The sequence below is a fragment of the Panulirus ornatus genome, chromosome 20 (genome assembly GCF_036320965.1).
Source record: "Panulirus ornatus isolate Po-2019 chromosome 20, ASM3632096v1, whole genome shotgun sequence".
Lineage (NCBI taxonomy): Eukaryota > Metazoa > Arthropoda > Malacostraca > Decapoda > Palinuridae > Panulirus > Panulirus ornatus.
In genome coordinates, this window is record NC_092243.1 from 46,968,326 (window position 1) to 46,996,167 (window position 27,842).

Genomic DNA, 27,842 nt, shown 5'->3' on the forward strand with positions numbered 1-27,842 from the left:
TACCTATACATTTCAACGTATACATATATACATACACAGACATATACATATATACTATGTACATACTTCATACAAGCTGCCTTGACTCATTCCTGTCGCCACCCCGCCACACATGAAATGACACACCCCTCCCTCTACATGCGCGAGATTGCGCTTGGGAAACACAACAAAGGCCACATTCGTTCACACTCAGTCTCTAGCTATCATGTATAATGCACCAAAACCACAGCTCTCTTTCCACATCCAGGCCCCACAAAACTTTCCATGGTTTACCTCAGACGCTTCACATGCCCTAGTTCAATCCATTGACAGCACATCCACCCTGGTATACCACATCATTCCAATTCACACTATTCCTTACATGCCTTTCACCCTCCTGCATGTTTAGGCCCCAATCGCTCAAAATCTTTTTCACTCCATCCTTCCACCTCCAATTTGGTCTCCCTCTTCTCCTCAATACCTTCACCTCTGACACATATATTCTCTTGGTCAATCTTTCCTCACTCATTCTCTCCATGTGACCAAACCATTTCAATACACCCTCTTCTGCTCTCTCAACCACATTCTTTTTATTACCACACATCTCTCTTAATTTTTCATTACTTATTCGATCAAACCACTTAACACCACTTACTGTCCTCAAACATCTCATTTCCAACACCTCCACCCTCCTCTGCACAACCCTATCTATAGCCCACGCCTCACAACCATATAACATTGCTGGAACCATTATTCCTTCAAACATACCTATTTTTGCTTTCCGAGATAATGTTCTTGCCATCCACACATCTTTCGATGCTCTCAAAACTTTCGCCCCCTCCCCCAACCTGTAACTCCACCCTGTGGCTTTTCCACTTCCATGGTTCCACCTGTTGCCAATTCCACTCCCAGTTATCTAAAACACTTTACTTCCTCCAGTTTTTCTCCATTCAAACTTACCTCCCAATTGACTTGTCCCTCAACCCTACTGTACCTAATAACCTTGTTCTTATTCACATTTACTCTCAGCTTTCTGCTTGCACACACTTTACCAAACTCAGTCACCAGCTTCTGCAGTTTTCACCCGAATCAGCAACCAGCACTGTATCATCAGCGAACAACAACTGACTCACTACCCAAGCTCTCTCATCCACAACAGACTGCATACTTGCCCCTCTTTCCAAAACTCTTGCATTCACCTCTCTAACAACCCCATCCATAAACAAATTAAACAACCATGGAGACATCACGCATCCCTACCACAAACCAACATTCACTAAGAACCAATCACTTTCCTCTCTTCCTACTCGTACACATGCCTTACATCCTCGATAAAAACTTTTCACTGCTTCTAGCAACTTGCCTCCCACACCATATATTCTTAATACCTTCCACAGAGCATCTCTATCAACTCTATCATATGCCTTCTCCAGATCCATAAATGCTACATACAAATCCATTTGTTCTTCTAAGTATTTCTCACAAACATTCTTCAAAGCAAACACTTGATCCACACATCTACCACTTTTGAAACCACACTGCTCTTCACCAATCTGATGCTCTGTACATGCCTTCACCCTCTCAATCAATGCCCTCACATATAATTTCCCAGGAAAACTCAACAAACTTATACGTTTGTAATTTGAACACTCACCTTTATCCCCTTTGCCTTTGTACAATGTACTATGCATGCATTCCACCAGTCTTCAGGCACCTCACCATGAGTCATACATACATCAAATAACCTTACACTTGAGCTTCGTTTCACTCAGAGCCAGAACATCTAGGTTCCTTTCCTCAAACATACTACCTATCTCTCCTTTTTTCTTATCTTGGTTACATCCACACACATTTACACACCCCAATCTGAGCCCTTTTTTAATAAATTCCACTGCAATACCATCCAAACCCGCTGCCTTGCCGGCTTTCATCTTCCGCAAAGCTTTTACTACCTCTTCTCTGTTTACCAAATCATTTTCCCTACCCCTTTCACTTTGCACACCACCACGAACAAAACACCCTATATCTGCCACTCTATCATCAAACACATTCAACAAACCTTCAAAATATTCACTCCATCTCCTTCTCACATCACCACTACTTGTTATCACCTCCCCATTAGCCCTTCACTGATGTTCCCATTTGTTCCCTTGTCTTACGCACTTTATTTACCTCCTTCCAAAACTCTTTTTATTCTCACTAAAATTTAATAATACTCTCTCGCCCTAACTCTCATTTGCCCTCTTTTTTGCCTCTTGCACCTTTCTCTTGACCTCCTGCCTCTTTCTTTTATACATCTCCCACTCATTTGCATTATTTCTCTGCAAAAATTGTCCAAATGCCTCTCTCTCTTCTCTTTCACTAATAATCTTACTTCCTCATCCCACCACTCACTACCCTTTCTAATCTGCCCACCTCCCATGCCACAAGCATCTTTTGCGCAAGCCATCATTGCTTCCCTAAATACATCCCATTCCTCCCCCACTCCCCTTACGTCCTTTGTTCTCACCTTTTTCCATTCTGTACTCAGTCTCTCCGGGTACTTCCTCACACAAGTCTCCTTCCCAAGCTTACTTACTTACTCTCACCATTCTCTTCACCCCAACATTCTCTCTTCTTTTCTGAAAACCTCTACAAATCTTCACATTCACCTCCACAAGATAATGATCAGACATCCCTCCAGTTGCACCTCTCAGCACATTAACATCCAAAAGTCTCTCTTTTGCGCACCTATCAATTAACACATAATCCAATAACGCTCTCTGGCCATCTCTCCTACTTGCATATGTATACTTATGTATATCTCTCTTTTTAAACCAGGTATTCCCAATCACCAGTCCTTTTTCAGCACACAAATCTACAAGCTCTTCACCATTTCCATTTACAACATTGAACACCCCATGTACACCAATTATTCCCTCAACTGCCACATTATTCACCTTTGCATTCAAATCACCCATCACTATAACCCTGTCTCGTTTATCAAAACTGCCAACACACTCACTGAGTTGCTCCCAAAACACTTGCCTCTCATGATCTTTCTTCTCATGCCCAGGTGCATATGCACCAATAATCACCCATCTCTCTCCATCAACTTTCAGTTTTACCCATATCAATCTGGAGTTTACTTTCTTACACTCTATCACATACTCCCACCACTCCTGTTTCAGGAGTAGTGCTACTCCTACCCTTACTCTTGTCCTCTCACTAACCCCTGACTTTACTCCCAAGACATTCCCAAACCACTCTTCCCTTTTACCCTTGAGCTTCGTTTCACTCAGAACCAGAACATCCAGGTTCCGTTCCTCAAACATACTACCTATCTCTCTTTTTTTCTCATCTTGGTTACATCCACACACATTTAGACACCCCAATCTGAGCCTTCGAGAAGGATGAGCACTCCCCGCGTGACTCCTTCTGTTTCCCCTTTTAGAAAGTTAAAATACGCCGCCCCACAGGAAACAGCTAATCCATAAGATGGAAAAAGGCCAGTCTGGTAAGAGACGTCTTGCCAGTGTGCAATCTAAGAAAACTTTGTGCTGCAGGGTGACTGGGAGTAAGTGGGTCAATAATATCAACTATGTGGCAGCCGCTCACCAGGAGAAGGAGGGCTAGAAATGAGTGGTTAACCAACACCTAACTGGGGTGATACTGACCAATGGGAAATGTTTCCCCAGCAGGAAGATAGAGAGTTAAAAAATATTAACCTAAAGTTTCTTAGATTACAAAACCAAGGGAAACATATGGATTACCATGAAAGGATGAGACCTGAAACTTAACAGCCCAGAGAGAAGATGAGAAAATGATAATCAAATGATAATCAAAAATGATAATCAAAACATAGCAATGAAATTAAAGATATAAACGAAAATGTATCACACCTGAAGGCCTCTAAACAGGGAAGATATTGAGTTGTTAAATCCTCAAAACTACCATAGAAGGTATCAAAAATAAAGGAGATAAAATCATACAGGATGAGCATCCCTAATTCAAAAATCCAAAACCCAAAATGCTAAAAAATTGAAACTTTTTGAGTGGTGACACAATGTTACAAGTTTCCCTAGACACATCATTTTTTCACTGTATTAACGGTCTTTCATATTTTCATACTATTAAGTACTTATGTGTAAATAAGTGTAAGAAAATGATTGCTTATCAGTAGCATATAAAATCAGTGTCAGGAATGAATGTGATACCAAACAACATATTATCCAAAGGGGCAGCTGAGGTTGTGACTCCTTAGCTTTTTGATGTTTCAAGTGTTACACAAACTTTGTTTCTAGCACAAAATTATCAAAAATATTGTATAAATTACCTTCCGGTTATGTGTATAAAGTGTATATGAAACATAAATGAATTTTGTGTTTAGATTTAGGTCCCACCCCCAGATACCTCATTATGTTTATGCAAACATTCTAATATCTGTACCACTTCTGGTCCTAAGCATTTCATATAAGGGATACTCAACTTGTATGACACCTGAACGAAAAAGCTAAAACATAATTCACTGCACTGCCACGGAAATAAGAAACATACATGAGAAAACTACAGAAACATTTAACAGAAAACTTGACATGGTTGGTATTAGTCCCTGATGAACCAAGAATCAATTATCATGTAATGCAAGTGGCAGCTGAGAAGTGCTTTGCACTAGCCATCCCATTTGGCAAAATCCAATCACAGCTATTTGTAGATAGGTATAGAAGCAATCACAATCATGGAAAAGATTGTAAAAAAAATTCATATCATTACATCACCTTAACAAGTTCTTTAAACACTGTTGTTTGAATCATCCGGCGCTTGTTGAGGCCCCCAGCCATCTCATCAAAATCGATTGTAGCACGCACATTTTCTCGTAACTGCTTCACAAGCCTAATGTTGACATCAGATTCAAGCAAAGCAGCACATATTTCTTTAAGGAGATCACTCAAAACATCTTCATTGATGATAGTGGCATTGTTTAAGGACTTAAGGGCTGAAGTTATCTTACGGCCTAAATCAGCTAACACCATCTTGGCTGAGGCTATTCACACAGCTTCACTCTTTCAAAGCTGAAAAGAAAAATAAATTTAAAACTTTAATACTTCCAAATTAAAAGAAAATGCAGGAATCTGAAAATACAAAGTTGAATAGCATTTCATCAATCTATCTTTCAAAAAAGCAGCTCAGAGATATAACTATTTTCAAACAAAATTAGTAATGTATCACATGTATCTTGCCTAAACAAGTTTTGAAGAAAATTTTGCATCATATCAAAACTGTTAGAAATACCCACTATCATATGTAAGACCTAAGGAAAGCTGTCGATATTAAATTTTAGAACCAGCAATCTTATAATTAGACTGATTTTTTCCTTTACTGTCCATTCACAAGTGTTAAAAATTTTTACCTATCTAGAGTATCTTATTGTCAAATATCAGAGCAATGTATTACACTATGGCTCCCAAAATTTTTATTAATTTTTGCTTTGTCGCTGTCTCCCGCGTTAGCGAGATAGTGCAAGGAAACACACGAAAGAATGACCCAACCAACCCGCATGCACATGTATATACATACGTGTCCAAACACGCAAATATACATGCCTATAAATCTCAATGTATACATATATATACACACACAGACATGTACATATATACACATGTACATGACTCATACTGTCTGCCTTTATTCATTCCCATTGCCACCCTGCCACACATGAAATAGCAACCCCCTCCCCCCTCATGTGCGCGAGTTAGCGCTAGGAAGACAACAAAGGCCCCATTCGTTCACACTCAGTCTCTAGCTGCCATGTAATAATGCACTGAAACCACAGCTCCCTTTCCACATCCGGGCCCCACAGAACTTTCCATGGTTTACCCCAGATGCTTCACATGCCCTGGTTCAATCCATTGACAGCACGTCGACCCCGGTACACCAGATCGTTCCAATTCACTCTATTCCTTGCCCGCCTTTCACACTCCTGCATGTTCAGGCCCCGATCACTCAAAATCTTTTTCACTCCATCTTTCCACCCCCAATTTGGTCTCCCACTTCTCATTCCCTCCACCTCTGACACATATATCCTCTTGATCAATCTTTCCTCACTCATTCTCTCCAAGAGACCAAACCATTTTAAAATACCCTCTTCTGCTCTCTCAACCACACTCTTTATTACCACACATCTCTCTTACCCTTACATTACTTACTCAATCAAACCACCTCACACCACATATTGTCCTCAAACATCTCATTTCCACCACATCCAACCTCCTCCGCACAACTCTATCCATAGCCCAAGCCTCACAACCATACAACATTGTTGGAACCACTATTCCTTCAAACATACCCATTTTTGCTTTCCGAGATAATGTTCTCGACTTCCACACATTCTTCAAGGCTCCTAGAACTTTCGCCCCCTCCCCCGCCCTATGATTCACTTCCGTTTCCATGGTTCCATCCGCTGCCAAACCCACTCTCAGATATCTAAAACACTTCACTTCCTCCAGTTTTTCTCCATTCAAACTTACCTCCCAATTGACTTGACCCTCAACCCTACTGTACCTAATAACCTTGCTCTTATTCACATTTACTCTCAACTTTCTTCTTTCACACACTTTACCAAACTCAGTCACCAGCTTTTGCAGTTTCTCACATGAATCAGCCACCAATGCTCTATCATCAGCGAACAACAACTGACTCACTTCCCAAGCTCTCTAATCCACAACAGACTGCATACTTGCCCCTCTTTCCCAAACCCTCGCATTCACCTCCCTAACAACCCCATCCATAAACAATTAAACAACCATGGAGACATCACACACCCCTGCCGCAAACCTACATTCACTGAGAACCAATCACTTTCCTCTCTTCCTACACGTACACATGCCTTACATCCTCAATAAAAACTTTTCACTGCTTCTAACAACTTGCCTCCCACACCTTATATTCTTAATACCTTCCACAGAGCATCTCTATCAACTCTATCATATGCCTTCTCCAGATCCATAAATGCTACATACAAATCCATTTGCTTTTCTAAGTATTTCTCACATACATTCTTCAAAGCAAACACCTGATCCACACATCCTCTACCACTTCTGAAACCACACTCCTCTTCCCCAGTCTGATGCTCTGTACATGCCTTCACCCTCTCAATCAATACCCTCCCATATAATTTACCAGGAATACTCAACAAACTTATACCTCTGTAATTTGAGCACTCACCTTTGTCCCCTTTGCCTTTGGACAATGGCACTACGCAAGCATTCCGCCAATCCTCAGGTACCTCACCATGAGTCATACATACATTAAATAACCTTACCAACCAGTCAACAATACAGTCACCCCCTTTTTTAATAAATTCCACTGCAATGCCATCTAAACCTGCTGCCTTGCCAGCTTTCATCTTCCGCAAAGCTTTTACTACCTCTTCTCTGTTTACCAAATCATCCTCCCTAACCCTCTCACTTTGCACACCACCTCAACCAAAACACCCTAAATCTGCCACTCTATCATCAAACACATTCAACAAACCTTCAAAAATACTCACTCCATCTCCTTCTCACATCACCACTACTTGTTGTCACCTCCCCATTAGCCCCTTTACGGAAGTTCCCATTTGTTCCCTTGTCTTACGCACTTCTCTTTTCTTTCTTTTAAACTATTCGCCATTTCCCGCGTTAGCGAGGTAGCGTTACGCACTTTATTTACCTCCTTCCAAAACATCTTTTTATTCTCCCTAAAATCTAATGATACTCTCTCACCCCAACTCTCATTTGCCCTCTTTTTCACCTCTTGCACCTTTCTCTTGACCTCCTGCCTCTTTCTTTTATACATCTCCCACTCATTTGCATTATTTCCCGGCAAACGTCGTCCAAATGCCTCTCTCTTCTCTTTCACTAACAATCTTATTTCTTCATCCCACCACTAACTACCCTTTCTAATCTGCCCACCTCCCATGCTTCTCATGCCACAAGCATCTTTTGCAAAAGCCATCATTGCTTCCCTAATACTTCCCAATCCTCCCCCACTCCCCTTACCTCCTTTGTTCTCACCTTTTTCCATTCTGTAGTCAGTCTCTCCTGGTACTTCCTCACACAAGTCTTCCCAAGCACTTACTCGCACCACTCTCTTCACCCCAACATTCTCTCTTCTGAAAACCTCTACAAATCTTCACCTTCACCTCCACAAGATAATAATCAGACATCCCTCCAGTTGCACCTCTCAGCACATTAACATCCAAAAGTCTCTCTTTCATGTGCCTATCAATTAACAAGTAATCCAATAATGCTCTCTGGCCATCTGTCCTACTTGCATATGTATACTTATGTATATCTCTCTTTTTAAACCAGGTATTCCCAATTATCAGTCCTTTTTCAGCACATAAATCTACAAGCTCTCCACCATTTCCATTTACGACACTGAACACACCATGTATACCAATTATTTCCTCAACTGCCACATTACTCACCTTTGCATTCAAATCACCCATCACTATAACCCGGTCTCGTGCTTCAAAACCACTAACACACTCATTCAGCTGCTCCCAAAACACTTGCCTCTCATGATCTTTCTTCTCATGCCCAGGTGCATATGCACCAATAATCACCCATCTCTCTCCATCAACTTTCAGTTTTACCCATATCAATCTAGAGTTTACTTTCTTACACTCTATCACATACTCCCACCACTCCTGTTTCAGGAGTAGTGCTACTACTTCCCTTGCTCTTGTCCTCTCACTAACCCCTGACTTTACTCCCAAGACATTTCCAAACCACTCTTCCCCTTTACCTTTGAGCTTCGTTTCACTCAGAGCCAAAACATCCAGGATCCTTTCCTCAAACATGCTACCTATCTCTCCTTTTTTCTCATCTTGGTTACATCCACACACATTTAGACACCCCATTCTGAACCTTTGAGGAGGATGAGCACTACTCGTGTGACTCCTTCATCTGTTTCCCCGTTTAGAACAGAACCTTTCATATCATTCAGTAAAACCTTACTTCCCTAATAATACTCTGTATTTCTCTTATCATAAACTCAATAAAAAGCACATAAAACATGAAAAGCTAATTTCCATTGTTATTGTCAATAGAGCTAAACCATACTTTTACTACATGATGCCCCAAATTATGCTCGATATATATTTCTATAATCACAACATATCACATAAGGCACCTAAAACATAAGATGCCATGCTCCAGAACTAGTTTTAATGCCCTAAAAGAGGCTATGGTAATTTTGTGAGACTATAAACTTTCATTGGTCCGTTTACTATTCATCATAATCTAGCAACCAGAACGCGTATGTCTGCTAACTGACACATTATCCTCATAATTCAGATTGCATCACAGTGGTTGATGGGAGACCATCAGGATCCTAATACAAAATTATTATTCGTCTACCTTCCAAAAGACCTAGTAAATCACGTCTGTCCTTGATTTCATCATGGTGCAGGGGAGGCTATCAGCCTCCAGACGTAAATTAACCATTTATCCGACTAAAAACATCGACTCCTTATTTCTGTGTCTCGTTTCCTCATATACCAATCCGTGTACACGATTTGAGGGAAACTTATAGGCAAATACCTCATCAATTGGACATCAGCTGTTACTTCACTTGTAAGAAACGCAGTCACACAATCAGATGTTTACTGTTGATGCTGGACTGGGCGTTCGTACAAGTGCCGCCTGGAAGGCGGATGGCCTTTAGCTAAATCTACTGACGTCATGACACACGTCATGACACTGACTATTGTATCTAGACGGTCTATGATAGAAGTTTGAGAGTACTAAAATATTCATAATTGAAATTAACGTTGAATACATTTCATAACAATATGGATAAAGAGACACCTCCAGTTCAACATTTATAAGAATATGTATTTTCTTTCTTTTGTGCTCAAAACCGGTCTCAGACAAAGTCAACATTGAGGCTTACCTTTAATGTTAAGAGAGCAAATGAGTGAAAGAGAAAAGCAATTTGAAAATTTCAGAGGATATGGAAAACCTGTAGTATCAAAACAGCCAGATCATAACTGTTAGGGAAAAATTTGAGGGGGATAGAGATTTCCGAAGCTTGGAGGTGTAAGAGAAGAAATTGATATGAAAACGACCCATCATGTTATTGCCAATCGCCAAATATTGATTACACAGTAGCCTGGTGAGTCATACATGGCCTAGAAGCTCAAGCTACTGGTAAGGGAAAACAACCAGCTACTTGTCGTTGGGGAAAAAATGTAGAAGAGGGCAAATGAACCAACATTGTGGCGTGGGACGTATGGGTAAAATTGTAAAGCTAAGTCGAACTCCTTTAGATTTAACAATTTAGTAAGTCTCTGGATGTGAGAGCAATATTCCATACAGCAATGGATCAATCCTTTGCATACGTGGAACGAGTACAGAGAGGAGAATTTATGGCATCCAGACAGGACTTTCAGTTTCCTAAAGGAAAACTTAGCTATCTGTGTAATGTGAGGTGTCTAAGATTAGCTAAATGTTACAATGACATTAAGCATTTTCATTTTGTTGAAAAATGAAATTAAAGATCCACCGAGGCAAAAATATTGTAAGGAATGTCTCCATGGTTGTTTAATTTGTTTATGGATGGGGTTGTTAGGTAGGTGAGTGCAAGAGTTTTGGAGAGAGGGGTAAGTATGCAGTCTGTTGTAGATGAGAGAGCTTGGGAAGTGTCAGTTGTTGTTCGCTGATGATACAGTGCTGGTGGCTGATTCGTGTCAGAAGCTGCAGAAGCTGGTGACTGAGTTTGGTAAAGTGTGTGAAAGAAGAAAGCTGTGAGTAACTGTGAATAAGAGCAAGGTTATTAAGTACAGTAGGGTTGAAGGAGAGGTCAATTGGGAGGTTAGTTTGAATGGGGAAAAACTGGAGGAAGTGAAGTGTTTTAGATATCTGGGAGTGGATTTGGCAGCGAATGGAACCACGGAAGCGGAAGTGAGTCACAAGGTAGGGGAGGGTACAAAGGTTCTAGGAGCGTTGAAGAATGTGTGGAAGGCGAGAACATTATCTGGGAGAGCAAAAATGGGTATGTTTGAAGGAATAGTGGTTCCAACAATGTTATATGGCTGCGAGGCGTGGGCTATAGATAGTTGTGCGGAGGAGGGTGGATGTGTTGGAAATGAGATGTTTCAGGACAATATGTGGTGTGAGGTGGTTTGATCGAGTAAGTAATGAAAGGGTAAGAGAGATGTGTGGTAATAAAAAGAGTGTGGTTGAGAGAGCAGAAGAGGGTGTTTTGAAATGGTTTGGTCACACGGGGAGAATGAGTGAGGAAAGATTGACAAAGAGGATATATGTGTCAGAGGTGGAGGGAACGAGGGGAAGTGGGAGACCAAATTGGAGGTGGAAAGATGGCGTGAAAAAGATCTTGAGCGATCGGGGCTTGAACATACAGGAGGGTGGAAGGGGTGCAAGGAAAAGAGTGAATTGGAACGATGTGGTATAACGGGGTCGACGTGCTGTCAGTGGATTGAACCAGGGCATGTAAAGCATCTGGGGTAAGCCATGGAAAGTTTTGTGGGGCCTGGATGTGGAAAGGGAGCTGTGGTTTCGGTGCATTATTACATGGCAGCTAGAGAATGAATGTGAACGAATGTGGCCTTTGTTGTTTCATTGCGCTACCACGCGCGCACGCGGAGGAGAGGGAGGGGGGTGCTGTTTTTCTTGTATGGTGGGGTGGCGGCAAAAATGGATGAATCAGCATGTATGAACATGTACATGTGTATAAGTGTATATGTCTGTGTATGTGTATGTATGTATACGTTGAAATGTATAGGTATGTATATGTGCATGTTTGAGCGTAGAGATTTGGATCTGGAGGCATTAAACTCACCCAGAAATCGTCCTTTCCACTAACATTTCCTGTCGAAGTCTGCGTTTAAGCCATAAGACATCGAAATTTGGGGAATCAAAGCCCTCAGGACGTGCAGCAGGTGTGCTCATGGAATAGATGCGATAGTAAGAAGACCATGAACATTGGTGAAATTATTTGGAAAATGAATTGAATTCATCAGAGGGATAAAGGTCGTGGAAGGGGCAGGCACTTGCTCTAATAGAGTCAGGCGGGAACTTAGTGATTCTTAGCATGGAAGCCATACGTTCATTAAATCCTACCTCGTCATCTTGAAGAAAAACATGAAGGAAAGAAAAAGGAAGAAAACTAATGTCAAGAAAAGAAGTGGAAAACTTTGTAGCATTGGTGTGCGGTAAATGTAGGGAGAAGACGGTAATCCTACCTTGTTAGCTTAGTTATATATGTATGAAGCAGACAGTAATACTAGCCCGGTAGCTTAAGTTACAACGAAATAAGATCAGTATTACTACCTTGGAGGGTAATTTCCCTGGGTGGTTGCTGTCTACACTCTGTTTCTCGTTCTTGGAATGTACAATGGAGATAAAATACAAGTTTCAAATGCACAATCCCTCAAGTAACCCCCCTCAACCCCATTTCGAGAATGTAATAGATTGTCTAATGTATCAACTATTGCATAGAGATGCATCTTATGGGATGGCTGTGCATCCAGCATGAAGTAAATCAACGTACACAGATTAATTTAATAACAACCATTGCCCAACTGGTATCGGTCCAGTGTAACACTATTACTATTTGTCTACTAAAGAGAAACATATGAGTACACATTATCGTATGGCACAACTTGTCAGGACTTGCTAGCATTCTATCCTTTTTTTTTTTAGAGTTTTACACATTTTTAGAGAACTGGGTCTGTTAATTATACGGGTTTACAATACTTTCGTCAATCAATATTAAACATGGAACATCGAAATGAACTATGAAATTAATTTCCTAATTGTTGATTATTGCACAAAGTACAGTATCTCTCCAATAAGAACATTCTGATACTTAGCAGTAGCTCAAGGCAGACTGTTATCATATCTGAATTAGAAAGAATTAAATAGTATTCCCATTTTATTTCAATAATTTTATATATGCATTATCCCCTTTTGTAAATATCTCTTGTGCCACTATTGGGTGTTCATCAGGACATGTCAGGGTGAATGGTTGGGTGATAATCCACAGTGTAATTCTTGATTTAAGCCTTGTCCCCCTAAATGGCTCTAAATGTTATAAAACTTAACTCTTGAAGTTAGTTCGTATCTCACGTGTAGTTACGGTCCACAACATGAGACTAGTCTTGATCACTAACTGAGTGAACTTGCTGTACTGGTTCATAGACTGAAGCCAAATAGTAGTTTTGCCTTTCTTGATCTTATGTATCTGGTGATCTCGCAAATGCAGAGAATCAACATATGGTCACTGAATACCAGTGCCCAAAACACCTGACTGACACAGCTTCTCAAAACCAAGATACAATGATCAAGTCCGTGGGAGATTCAGCTGGTAGCACATATACCACTCGCTTCCACTGTCAATTGTTGAAGAATATGCATTCGTCTAGACTTACACAAGGCTTTCGCAAAGAACATTTTCAGGTGACATCAACCAAAATGACACAATTTCTACTTTGCTAAACCATTGCCCTTGGCACCAGACTATTCTGACTGTTCATGAAAGTCATTCTTCTCAGTAGGACGATAACAGAAGCCAGGCAAATTGGGAAAGAATTGTGAACAAGATCTCAACTTACACACTCTGGAACCCCCCGACTGCTTGGACAAACCTGGCCCAGAGCAAACCAGGCCACGCCTCGTAAATGACTGATGGTTCTACATGAACGTACATCCTGTCCCACTCCGCCTTCATGCCGACTCTCATAACGTCGAGGGATGACGACCTAACCTGGTACCTTGATTACAGTCACCCAGTGAGTCATCCGCACCGATCATTATTGCCGCCCTCGTTTTCATGGCCATCATACTTATCTCGTCAAGCTTGAGGGGGAGGAGACTACGAGCGTTGGGGTGGAGAAAGTGGAGCCCCTTCCATCAGAACTGACTTGGATCAGCTTCACCTGGTGATGTAACCCTGCCTGTGATATGGTCCTCATCAACCTGGTCGAGGAGAGCGGCCACGTCTCCAGTGCAGATGGTGGTCCATCTTAGTCATCATCTGATCCATCAATATCACCCTCAACAACAGGTTCCAAGGTTCACCTGTGACACAGCACAGAAGGAGGGTGGCTCCTGATTCGACCCACAACCGTACACAGACGAGGGACGCACACACTCTCGTCTTCAGCCACCAGGCGCGCGCGGGAGTGAGGGTGAATAAACCCCCACATTTCAATAGACTGCAGTTGACCAACAGTTCACCGATGCTTACCAAAGGCTTTGACCTGAGGAGACACTTCGGTTGCCAAGCCTCATCTTGACCACGCCCACAACACCACTGGTCTTAGAACTGACCCGTTAGGCTCTGATCATATGTTTCCTTCGCTACATTCACGACACTTTCACGTCCTGACCTGACCTTCTGTGAGCCAGGTTAAAGGCCGTAGTTTAGTGAGGATTTGTTTGACCTAAGCCTGACGGGTCAGGTCAAATACATCTTTCTAAAATAGAGTTGGATGATGATTATTGTCCAGTAAATACAAAGAGCAAAAAACTATTGATCTTCCTCTGGAAAAGTGATAACAATAAAAATAATATTTTCTCATAATGAGCGTCACATTAAACAACAACAATAAAAGTCATCTGATGTAGGAAGAACAGTATAATACTTGGCTCACTGCTGGTTATAATAATGACATACAGACAGCTAAGTGAATATCAGCAGTCAGATCATTGCTTAATTTACAGCTGTAGCGGCCATAAGGTGGGGGGCAGAGCCCAGGGAATATAAGCTTTGTAATAAGTTCTCTCCTCAATCCTTGACGCTGAACACTATGCTTGGTATCCGGATATTGTTTTAAAAAAAAAAAACATTTTCATTAAAGGAAATACGTCTGTTCTCAAATCTAAATCAATACACATGAACAAAGTACTGAGCAGAATTATCAATTCTTAATCGGGAAGGAAACAAATTAGGGATCTTTTTAGATATGAAATCACTTTAAAAGCATTCTTTTCCAACAAAACTACAGGCAGATTTGGGGAGAATCTCATCGACATTCAACCAATCTAAAATATCTCAGTTGAGGTTGAGAATAGCAAGGCTCTCAGGCCGTGATGGGCAGACTCAAGCCTATAGAAAACTCGCCCATATTTCAGCCATTATAAATTACGCCGACTATCTGCTGGCATATAAATATCATCTTGGAAAGCTTTGACGACAGTTACCACATTAGCCACACTACCATTTCTTGCCCTGGAATTAATAACCCGTGGCTGAGTGGTGCAACAAAGACTCTGGTGAAGACGTAAAACTAAAGTTGCCAAAAACAACAACAAACATGATGGCCCGAGAACTTGTCGCATTTGCCAAAGGATCACACGACGCTCGCTGAGAACACGAGAGAGACGACCATGATACATATTATGATAATAGAAGTACATAACACAAACTTACTCCATCTTCCTCCCATTTTCCTTGTTCACTCCGCTTATGACCTATATATATATATATATATATATATATATATATATATATATATATATATATATATATATATATATATATTTTTTTTTTTTTATACTTTGTCGCTGTCTCCCGCATTTGCGAGGTAGCGCAAGGAAACAGACGAAAGAAATGCCCCCCCCCATACACATGTACATACACACGTCCACACATGCAAATATACATACCTACACAGCTTTCCATGGTTTACCCCAGATGCTTCACATGCCTTGATTCAATCCACTGACAGCACGTCAACCCCGGTATACCACATCGCTCCAATTCACTCTATTCCTTGCCCTCCTTTCACCCTCCTGCATGTTCAGGCCCCGATCACACAAAATCTTTTTCACTCCATCTTTCCACCTCCAATTTGGTCTCCCTCTTCTCCTCGTTCCCTCCACCTCCGACACATATATCCTCTTGGTCAATCTTTCCTCACTCATTCTCTCCATGTGCCCAAACCATTTCAAAACACCCTCTTCTGCTCTCTCAACCACGCTCTTTTTATTTCCACACATCTCTCTTACCCTTACGTTACTCACTCGATCAAACCACCTCACACCACACATTGTCCTCAAACATCTCATTTCCAGCACATCCATCCTCCTGCGCACAACTCTATCCATAGCCCACGCCTCGCAACCATACAGCATTGTTGGAACCACTATTCCTTCAAACATACCCATTTTTGCTTTCCGAGATAATGTTCTCGACTTCCACACATTTTTCAAGGCTCCCAAATTTTCGCCCCCTCCCCCACCCTATGATCCACTTCCGCTTCCATGGTTCCATCCGCTGACAGATCCACTCCCAGATATCTAAAACACTTCACTTCCTCCAGTTTTTCTCCATTCAAACTCACCTCCCAATTGACTTGACCCTCAACCCTACTGTACCTAATAACCTTGCTCTTATTCACATTTACTCTTAACTTTCTTCTTCCACACACTTTACCAAACTCAGTCACCAGCTTCTGCAGTTTCTCACATGAATCAGCCACCAGCGCTGTATCATCAGCGAACAACAACTGACTCACTTCCCAAGCTCTCTCATCCCCAACAGACTTCATACTTGCCCCTCTTTCCAAAACTCTTGCATTTACCTCCCTAACAACCCCATCCATAAACAAATTAAACAACCATGGAGACATCACACACCCCTGCCGCAAACCTACATTCACTGAGAACCAATCACTTTCCTCTCTTCCTACACGTACACATGCCTTACATCCTCGATAAAAACTTTTCACTGCTTCTAACAACTTGCCTCCCACACCATATATTCTTAATACCTTCCACAGAGCATCTCTATCAACTCTATCATATGCCTTCTCCAGATCCATAAATGCTACATACAAATCCATTTGCTTTTCTAAGTATTTCTCACATACATTCTTCAAAGCAAACACCTGATCCACACATCCTCTACCACTTCTGAAACCGCACTGCTCTTCCCCAATCTGATGCTCTGTACATGCCTTCACCCTCTCAATCAATACCCTCCCATATAATTTACCAGGAATACTCAACAAACTTATACCTCTGTAATTTGAGCACTCACTCTTATCCCCTTTGCCTTTGTACAATGGCACTATGCAAGCATTCCGCCAATCCTCAGGCACCTCACCATGAGTCATACATACATTAAATAACCTTACCAACCAGTCAACAATACAGTCACCCCCTTTTTTAATAAATTCCACTGCAATACCATCCAAACCTGTTGCCTTGCCGGTTTTCATCTTCCGCAAAGCTTTTACTACCTCTTCTCTGTTTACCAAATCATTTTCCCTAACCCTCTCACTTTGCACACCACCTCGACCAAAACACCCTATATCTGCCACTCTGTCATCAGACACATTCAACAAACCTTCAAAATACTCATTCCATCTCCTTCTCACATCACCACTACTTGTTATCACCTCCCCATTTACACCCTTCACTGAAGTTCCCATTTGCTCCCTTGTCTTACGCACCCTATTTACCTCCTTCCAGAACATCTTTTTATTCTCCCTAAAATTTACTGATAGACTCTCACCCCAACTCTCATTTGCCCTTTTTTTCACCTCTTGCACCTTTCTCTTGACCTCCTGTCTCTTTCTTTTATACTTCTCCCACTCAATTGCATTTTTTCCCTGCAAAAATCGTCCAAATGCCTCTCTCTTCTCTTTCACTAATACTCTTACTTCTTCATCCCACCACTCACTACCCTTTCTAAACAGCCCACCTCCCACTCTTCTCATGCCACAAGCATCTTTTGCGCAATCCATCACTGATTCCCTAAATACATCCCATTCCTCCCCCACTCCCCTTACTTCCATTGTTCTCACCTTTTTCCATTCTGTACACAGTCTCTCCTGGTACTTCCCCACACAGGTCTCCTTCCCAAGCTCACTTACTCTCACCACCTTCGTCACCCCAACATTCACTCCTCTTTTCTGAAAACCCATACTAATCTTCACCTTAGCCTCCACAAGATAATGATCAGACATCCCTCCAGTTGCACCTCTCAGCACATTAACATCCAAAAGTCTCTCTTTCGCACGCCTGTCAATTAACACGTAATCCAATAACGCTCTCTGGCCATCTCTCCTACTTACATAAGTATACTTAAATATATATATATATATATATATATATATATATTTATTTTATTTTATTTTGCTTTGTCGCCGTCTCCCGCGTTTGCGAGGTAGCGCAAGGAAACAGACGAAAGAAATGGCCCAACCCACCCCCATACACAATGTATACACACACCCGTCCACACATGCAAATATACATACCTATACATCTCAATGTACACATATATATACATACACAGACACATACATATATACCCATGCACACAATTCACACTGTCGGCCCCCATTCATTCCCATCGCCACCTCGCCACACATGGAATACCTTCCCCCTTCCCCCTCATGTGTGCGAGGTAGCACTAGGAAAAGACAACAAAGGCCCCATTCGTTCACACTCAGTCTCTAGCTGCCACGCAATAATGCCCGAAACCACAGCTCCCTTTGCACATCCAGGCCCCACACAACTTTCCATGGTTTACCCCAGACGCTTCACATGCCCTGACTCAATCCACTGACAGCACGTCAACCCCGGTATACCACATCGATCCAATTCACTCTTTTCCTTGCCCTCCTTTCACCCTCCTGCATGTTCAGGCCCCGATCACACAAAATCTTTTTCACTCCATCTTTCCACCTCCAATTTGGTCTCCCACTTCTCCTCGTTCCCTCCATCTCCGACACATATATCCTCTTGGTCAATCTTTCCTCACTCATTCTCTCCATGTGCCCAAACCATTTCAAAACACCCTCTTCTGCTCTCTCAACCACGCTCTTTTTATTTCCACACATCTCTCTTACCCTTACATTACTTACTCGATCAAACCACCTCACACCACACATTGTCCTCAAACATCTCATTTCCAGCACATCCACCCTCCTGTGCACAACTCTATCCATAGCCCACGCCTCGCAACCATACAACATTGTTGGAACCACTATTCCTTCAAACATACCCATTTTTGCTTTCCGAGATAATGTTCTTGCCTTCCACACATTCTTCAAGCTCCCAGGATTTTCGCCCCCTCCCCCACCCTATGATTCACTTCCGCTTCCATGGTTCCATCCGCTGCCAGATCCACTCCCAGATATCTAAAACACTTTCCTTCCTCCAGTTTTTCTCCATTCAAACTTACCTCCCAACTGACTTGACCCTTAACCATACTGTACCTAATAACCTTGCTCTTATTCACATTTACTCTTAACTTTCTTCTTTCACACACTTTACCAAACTCAGTCACCAGCTTCTGCAGTTTCTCACATGAATCAGCCACCAGCGCTGTATCATCAGCGAACAACAACTGACTCATTTCCCAAGCTCTCTCATTCACAACAGACTTCATACTTGCCCCTCTTTCCAAAACTCTTGCATTCACCTCCCTAACAACCCCATCCATAAACAAATTAAACAACCATGGAGACATCACACACCCCTGCCGCAAACCTACATTCACTGAGATCCAATCACTTTCCTCTCTTCCTACACGTACACATGCCTTACATCCTCGATAAAAACTTTTATATATATATATATATATATATATATATATGTCTGGGAGTGGATCTGGCAGCGGATGGAACCATGGAAGCGGAAGTGGATCATGGGGTGGGGGAGGGGGCGAAAATTCTGGGAGCCTTGAAGAGTGTATGGAAGTCGAGAACATTATCTCGGAAAGCAAAGGTGGGTATGTTTGAAGGAATAGTGGTTCCAACAATGTTGTATGGTTGCGAGGCGTGGACTATGGATAGAGTTGTGCGCAGGAGGATGGATGTGCTGGAAATGAGATATTTGAGGACAATGTGTGGTGTGAGGTGGTTTGATCGAGTAAGTAACTTAAGGGTAAGAGAGATGTGTGGAAATAAAAAGAGCGTGGTTGAGAGAGCAGAAGAGGGTGTTTTGAAATGGTTTGGTCACATGGAGAGAATGAGTGAGGAAAGATTGACCAAGAGGATATATGTGTCGGAGGTGGAGGGAACGAGGAGAAGAGGGAGACCAAATTGGAGGTGGAAAGATGGAGTGAAAAAGATTTTGTGTGATCGGGGCCTGAACATGCAGGAGGGTGAAAGGAGGGCAAAGAATAGAGTGAATTGGAGCGATGTGGTATACCGGGGTTGACGTGCTGTCAGTGGGTTGAATCAAGGCATGTTTTGGGGGGGGGTTGGGCCATTTCTTTCGTCTGTTTCCTTGCGCTACCTTGCAAACGCGGGAGACAGCGGCAAAAAAAAAAAAAAATATATATATATATATATATATATATATATATATATATATATATATATATATATATATATATTATCCCTGGGGATAGGGGAGAAAGAATACTTCACACGTATTCCCTGCGTGTCATAGAAGGCGACTAAAAGGGAAGGGAGCGGGGGGCTGGAAATCCTCCCCTTTTTTTTTTTCCAAAGGAAGGAACAGAGAAGGGGGCTGGATGAGGATATTCTCTCAAAGGCCCAGTCCTCTGTTCTTAACGCTACCTCGCTATCGCGGGAAATAAATATATATATATATATATATATATATATATATATATATATATATATATATATATATATATATATATATATATATATATAAATATATATATATATATATACATATATATATATATATATATATTTTTGTGTGATCGGGGCCTGAACATGCAGGAGGGTGAAAGGAGGGCAAGGAATAGAGTGAATTGGAGCGATGTGGTATACCGGGGTTGATGTGCTGTCAGTGGATTGAATCAAGGCATGTGAAGCGTCTGAGGTAAACCATGGAAAGCTGTGTAGGTATGTATATTTGCGTGTGTGGACGTGTGTATGTACATGTGTATGGGGGGGGTTGGGCCATTTCTTTCGTCTGTTTCCCGCATTAGCAAGGTAGCGTTAAGAACAGAGGACTGGGCCTCTGAGGGAATATCCTCACCTGGCCCCCTCCTGTGTTCCTTCTTTTGGAAAATCAATAAAAAAAAAAAAAAGAGGGAGGATTTCCAGCCCCCCGCTCCCTCCCCTTTTAGTCGCCTTCTACGACACGCAGGGAATACGTGGGAAGTATTCTTTCTCCCCTACCCCAGGGATAAGAGTGAGTGCTCAAATTACAGAGGTATAAGTTTGTTGAGTATTCCTGGTAAATTATATGGGAGGATATTGATTGAGAGGGTGAAGGCATGTACAGAGCATCAGATTGGGGAAGAGCAGTGTGTTTCAGAAGTGGTAGAGGATGTGTGGATCAGGTGTTTGCTTTGAAGAATGTATGTGTGAAATACTTAGAAAAGCAAATGGATTTGTATGTAGCATTTATGGATCTGGAGATGGCATATGATAGAGTTGATAGAGATGCTCTGTGGAAGGTATTACGAATATATGGTGTGGGAGGCAAGTTGTTAGAAGCAGTGAAAAGTTTTTATCAAGGATGTAAGGCATGTGTACGTGTAGGAAGAGAGGAAAGTGATTGGTTCTCAGTGAATGTAGGTTTGCGGCAGGGGTGTGTGATGTCTCCATGGTTGTTTAATTTGTTTATGGATGGGGTTGTTAGGGAGGTGAATGCAAGAGTTTTGGAAAGAGGGGCAAGTATGAAGTCTGTTGGGGATGAGAGAGCTTGGGAAGTGAGTCAGTTGTTGTTCGCTGATGATACAGCGCTGGTGGCTGATTCATGTGAGAAACTGCAGAAGCTGGTGACTGAGTTTGGTAAAGTGTGTGAAAGAAGAAAGTTAAGAGTAAATGTGAATAAGAGCAAGGTTATTAGGTACAGTAGGGTTGAGGGTCAAGTCAATTGGGAGGTGAGTTTGAATGGAGAAAAACTGGAGGAAGTGAAGTGTTTTAGATATCTGGGAGTGGATCTGGCAGCGGATGGAACCATGGAAGCGGAAGTGGATCATAGGGTGGGGGAGGGGGCGAAAATTCTGGGAGCCTTGAAGAATGTGTGGAAGTCGAGAACATTATCTCGGAAAGCAAAAATGGGTATGTTTGAAGGAATAGTGGTTCCAACAATGTTGTATGGTTGCGAGACGTGGGCTATGGATAGAGTTGTGCGCAGGAGGATGGATGTGCTGGAAATGAGATGTTTGAGGACAATACATGGTGTGAGGTGGTTTCATCGAGTAAGTAATGAAAGGGTAAGAGAGATGGTAATAAAAAGTGTGGTTGAGAGAGCAGAAGAGGGTGTTTTGAAATGGTTTGGTCACAGGGAGAGAATGAGTGAGTAAAGATTGACAAAGAGGATATATGTGTCAGAGGTGGAGGGAACGAGGAGAAGTGGGAGACCAAATTGGAGGTGGAAAGATGGAGTGAAAAAGATTTTGAGTGATCGGGGCCTGAACATACAGGAGGGTGAAAGGCGTGCAAGGAATAGAGTGAATTGGAATGATTTGGTATACTGGAGTCGACGTGCTGTCATGGAATTGACCAAGGCATTTGAAGTGTTTGGGGTAAATCATAGAAAGTTTTGTGGGGCCTGGATTTGGAAAAGGAAGCTGTGGTTTTGGTGCATTACACATGACAGCTAGAGACTGAGTGTGAATGAATGTGGCCTTTGTTTTCTTTTACTAGCACTACCTTGCATGCGTGTGGGGGAGGGGCGTCATTTCATGTGTGGTGGGGTGGCGATGGGAATGAATAAAGGAAGCAAGTATGAATTATGTATATATTTATGTATATAATTGTGTATATATGTAGTTGTCTGTGTATGTATATAGATGTATACTTATTGAAATGTATAAGCATTTATATATGCGTGTGAGGACGTGTATATATATACATGTGTATGTGGGTGGGTTGGGCCATTTATTTAGTCTGTTTCCTTGCACTACCTCGCTAACGCGGGAGAGAGCAACAAAGTGGAAAGGGAGCTGTGGTTTTGGTGCATTACACATGACAGCTAGAGACTGAGTGTGAATGAATGTGGCCTTTGTTGTCTTTTTCTAGCGCTACCTCGCGCGCATGCGGGTGAGGGGGGCGTCATTTCATGTGTGGTGGGGTGGGCACTGGGAATGATTAAAGGCAGCAAGTATGAATTATGGGCATGTGAATATATATGTAGATGTCTGTGTATGTATATATATGTATATGCTGAAATGTATAGGTATATATATGTGCGTGTGTGGACGTGTATGTATATACATGTGTATGTGGGTGGGTTGGGCCATTTTCTCATCTGTTTCCTTGTGCTACCTCGCTAACACGGGAGATTGCGACAAAGTATAATAGATAAGTAATTTTTTATTTTTTTTCATACGATTCGCCATTTCCCGCATTTGCGAGGTAGCGTTAAGAACAGAGGACTGGGCCTTAGAGGGAAAATCCTCACTTGGCCCCCTTCTCTGTTCCCTCTTTTGGAAAATTAAAAAACGAGAGGGGAGGATTTCCAGCCACCCACTCCCTCCCCTTTTATTCACTCAAAGTGCTTCTACGACATGTAGGGAATACATGGGAAGTATTCTTTCTCCCAATCCCCAGGGATAAAATAAGTAATATATATATATATATCTATATATATATATATATAATATAAATATATATATAATATATAATATATATAATATATATATATATATATACATAAGTATACTTATGTAAGTAGGAGAGATGGCCAGAGAGCGTTATTGGATTACGTGTTATTGACAGGCGTGCGAAAGAGAGACTTTTGGATGTTGATGTGCTGAGAGGTGCAAATGGAGGGATGTCTGATCATTATCTTGTGGAGCTAAGGTGAAGATTTGTATGGGTTTTCAGAAAAGAAGAGTGAATGTTGGGATGAAGAGGGTGGTGAGAGTAAGTGAGCTTGAGAAGGAGACCTGTGTGAGGAAGTACCAGGAGGATAGACTGAGTACAGAATGGAAAAAGGTGAGAACAATGGAAGCAAGGGGAGTGGGAGGAATGGGAATGTAATTTAGGGAATCAGTGATGGATTGCGCAAAAGATTCTTGTGGCATGAAAGTAGTGGGAGGTGGGTTGATTAGAAAGGGTAGTGAGTGGTGGGATGAAGAAGTAAGAGTATTAGTGAAAGAGAAGAGAGAGGCATTTGGACGATTTTTGCAGGGAAAAAATGCAATTGAGTGGGAGATGTATAAAAGAAAGAGACAGGAGGTCAAGAGAAAGGTGCAAGAGGTGAAAAAAAGGGCAAATGAGAGTTGGGGTGAGAGAGTATCATTAAATTTTTAGGGAGAATAAAAAGATGTTCTGGAAGGAGGTAAATAAAGTGCGTACGACAAAGAGGAGCAAAATGGGAACTTCAGTGAAGGGCGCAAATGGGGAGGTGATAACAAGTAGTGGTGATGTGAGAGGGAGATGGAGTGAGTATTTTGAAGGTTTGTTGAATGTGTTTGATGATAGAGTGGCAGATATAGGGTGTTTTGGTCGAGGTGGTGTGCAAAGTGAGAGGGAAGATGAAAGCCGGCAAGGCAGCAGGTTTGGATGGTATTGCAGTGGAATTTATTAAAAAAGGGGGTGACTGTATTGTTGACTGGTTGGTAAGGTTATTTAATGTATGTATGACTCATGGTGAGGTGCCTGAGGATTGGCGGAATGCGTGCATAGTGCCATGTACAAAGGCAAAGGGGATAAGAGTGAGTGCTCAAATTACAGAGGTATAAGTTTGTTGAGTATTCCTGGTAAATTATATGGGAGGATATTGATTGAGAGGGTGAAGGCATGTACAGAGCATCAGATTGGGGAAGAGCAGTGTGTTTCAGAAGTGGTAGAGGATGTGTGGATCAGGTGTTTGCTTTGAAGAATGTATGTGTGAAATACTTAGAAAAGCAAATGGATTTGTATGTAGCATTTATGGATCTGGAGATGGCATATGATAGAGTTGATAGAGATGCTCTGTGGAAGGTATTAAGAATATATGGTGTGGGAGGCAAGTTGTTAGAAGCAGTGAAAAGTTTTTATCAAGGATGTAAGGCATGTGTACGTGTAGGAAGAGAGGAAAGTGATTGGTTCTCAGTGAATGTAGGTTTGCGGCAGGGGTGTGTGATGTCTCCATGGTTGTTTAATTTGTTTATGGATGGGGTTGTTAGGGAGGTGAATGCAAGAGTTTTGGAAAGAGGGGCAAGTATGAAGTCTGTTGGGGATGAGAGAGCTTGGGAAGTGAGTCAGTTGTTGTTCGCTGATGATACAGCGCTGGTGGCTGATTCATGTGAGAAACTGCAGAAGCTGGTGACTGAGTTTGGTAAAGTGTGTGAAAGAAGAAAGTTAAGAGTAAATGTGAATAAGAGCAAGGTTATTAGGTACAGTAGGGTTGAGGGTCAAGTCAATTGGGAGGTGAGTTTGAATGGAGAAAAACTGGAGGAAGTGAAGTGTTTTAGATATCTGGGAGTGGATCTGGCAGCGGATGGAACCATGGAAGCGGAAGTGGATCATAGGGTGGGGGAGGGGGCGAAAATTCTGGGAGCCTTGAAGAATGTGTGGAAGTCGAGAACATTATCTCGGAAAGCAAAAATGGGTATGTTTGAAGGAATAGTGGTTCCAACAATGTTGTATGGTTGCGAGACGTGGGCTATGGATAGAGTTGTGCGCAGGAGGATGGATGTGCTGGAAATGAGATGTTCGAGGACAATACATGGTGTGAGGTGGTTTCATCGAGTAAGTAATGAAAGGGTAAGAGAGATGTATGGTAATAAAAAGAGTATGGTTGAGAGGGCAGAAGAGGGTGTATTGAAATGGTTTGGTCACAGGGAGAGAATGAGTGAGTAAAGATTGACAAAGAGGATATATGTGTCAGAGGTGGAGGGAACGAGGAGAAGTGGGAGACCAAATTGGAGGTGGAAAGATGGAGTGAAAAAGATTTTGAGCAATCGGGTCCTGACCATGCAGGAGGGTGAAAGGGTGCAAAGAATAGAGTGAATTGGAATGATTTGGTATACTGGAGTCGACGTGCTGTCAATGGATGGAACCAAGGCATTTGAAGTGTTTGGGGTAAATCATAGAAAGTTTTGTGGGGCCTGGATTTGGAAAGGAAGCTGTGGTTTTGGTGCATTACACATGACAGCTAGAGACTGAGTGTGAATGAATGTGGCCTTTGTTTTCTTTTACTAGCACTACCTTGCATGCGTGTGGGGGGAGGGGGCGTCATTTCATGTGTGGTGGGGTGGCGATGGGAATGAATAAAGGAAGCAAGTATGAATTATGTACATGTGTATATATGTAGGTGTCTGTGTATGTATATAGATGTATACGTTGAAATGTATATGCATTTATATATGCGTGTGAGGACGTGTATATATATACATGTGTATGTGGGTGGGTTGGGCCATTTATTTAGTCTGTTTCCTTGCGCTACCTCGCTAACGCGGGAGAGAGCAACAAAGTGGAAAGGGAGCTGTGGTTTCGGTGCATTATACATGACAGCTAGAGACTGACTGTAAACGAATGTGGCCTTTGTTGTCTTTTCTAGCGCTACCTCGCGCGCATGCGGGGAGAGGGGGGCGTCATTTCATGTGTGGTGGGGTGGGCACTGGGAATGATTAAAGGCAGCAAGTATGAATTATGGGCATGTGAATATATATGTAGATGTCTGTGTATGTATATATATGTATATGCTGAAATGTATAGGTATATATATGTGCGTGTGTGGACGTGTATGTATATACATGTGTATGTGGGTGGGTTGGGCCATTTCTTTCGTCTGTTTCCTTGCGCTACCTCGCTAACACGGGAGATTGCGACAAAGTATAATAGATAAGTAATTTTTATTTTTTTTCATACGATTCGCCATTTCCCGCATTTGCGAGGTAGCGTTAAGAACAGAGGACTGGGCCTTAGAGGGAAAATCCTCACCTGGCCCCCTTCTCTGTTCCCTCTTTTGGAAAATTAAAAAAAAACGAGAGGGGAGGATTTCCAGCCACCCACTCCCTCCCCTTTTAGTCGCCTTCTACGACATGTAGGGAATACATGGGAAGTATTCTTTCTCCCCTATCCCCAGGGATAAAATAAGTAATATATATATATATATATATATATATATATATATATATATATATATATATATATATATATACATAAGTATACTTATGTAGGTAGGAGAGATGGCCAGAGAGTGTTATTGGATTACGTGTTAATTGACAGGCGTGCGAAAGAGAGACTTTTTGATGTTAATGTGCTGAGAGGTGCAAATGGAGGGATGTCTGATCATTATCTTGTGGAGGCTAAGGTGAAGATTTGTATGGGTTTTCAGAAAAGAAGAGTGAATGTTGGGTGAAGAGGGTGGTGAGAGTAAGTGAGCTTGAGAAGGAGACCTGTGTGAGGAAGTACCAGGAGAGACTGAGTACAGAATGGAAAAAGGTGAGAACAATGGAAGCAAGGGGAGTGGGGGAGGAATGGGATGTATTTAGGGAATCAGTGATGGATTGTGCAAAAGATGCTTGTGGCATGAGAAGAGTGGGAGGTGGGTTGATTAGAAAGGGTAGTGAGTGGTGGGATGAAGAAGTAAGAGTATTAGTGAAAGAGAAGAGAGAGGCATTTGGACGATTTTTGCAGGGAAAAAATGCAATTGAGTGGGAGATGTATAAAAGAAAGAGACAGGAGGTCAAGAGAAAGGTGCAAGAGGCGAAAAAAAGGGCAAATGAGAGTTGGGGTGAGAGACTATCAGTAAATTTTAGGGAGAATAAAAAGATGTTCTGGAAGGAGGTAAATAAAGTGCGTAAGACAAGGGAGCAAATGGGAACTTCAGTGAAGGGCGCAAATGGGGAGGTGATAACAAGTAGTGGTGATGTGAGAGGGAGATGGAGTGAGTATTTTGAAGGTTTGTTGAATGTGTTTGATGATAGAGTGGCAGATATAGGGTGTTTTGGTCGAGGTGGTGTGCAAAGTGAGAGGGTTAGGGAAAATGATT

At 41.9% G+C, this 27,842-nt stretch overlaps 1 protein-coding gene across 2 annotated transcripts in view; it reads right to left on the reverse strand.

Annotated features, from left to right (window-relative positions):
* Window positions 1-9,680, reverse strand: part of Srp54k (signal recognition particle 54k) — a 55,294-nt gene extending 45,614 nt beyond the window's left edge. Inside the window, exons 1-2 of one of the 2 annotated variants that reach the window (XM_071674849.1) lie at window positions 9,546-9,680; window positions 4,737-5,030 (exon numbers count right to left, since the gene is read on the reverse strand). In XM_071674849.1, the coding sequence (XP_071530950.1) occupies window positions 4,737-4,991 (255 nt within the window). In that variant the 5' untranslated portion in view covers window positions 4,992-5,030; window positions 9,546-9,680. Of the gene's footprint in view, window positions 1-4,736; window positions 5,031-9,362; window positions 9,387-9,545 lie in introns of those variants that run through there. The other variant, XM_071674850.1, reaches the window with a different exon arrangement.
* Window positions 9,681-27,842: the final 18,162 nt, after the last annotated feature.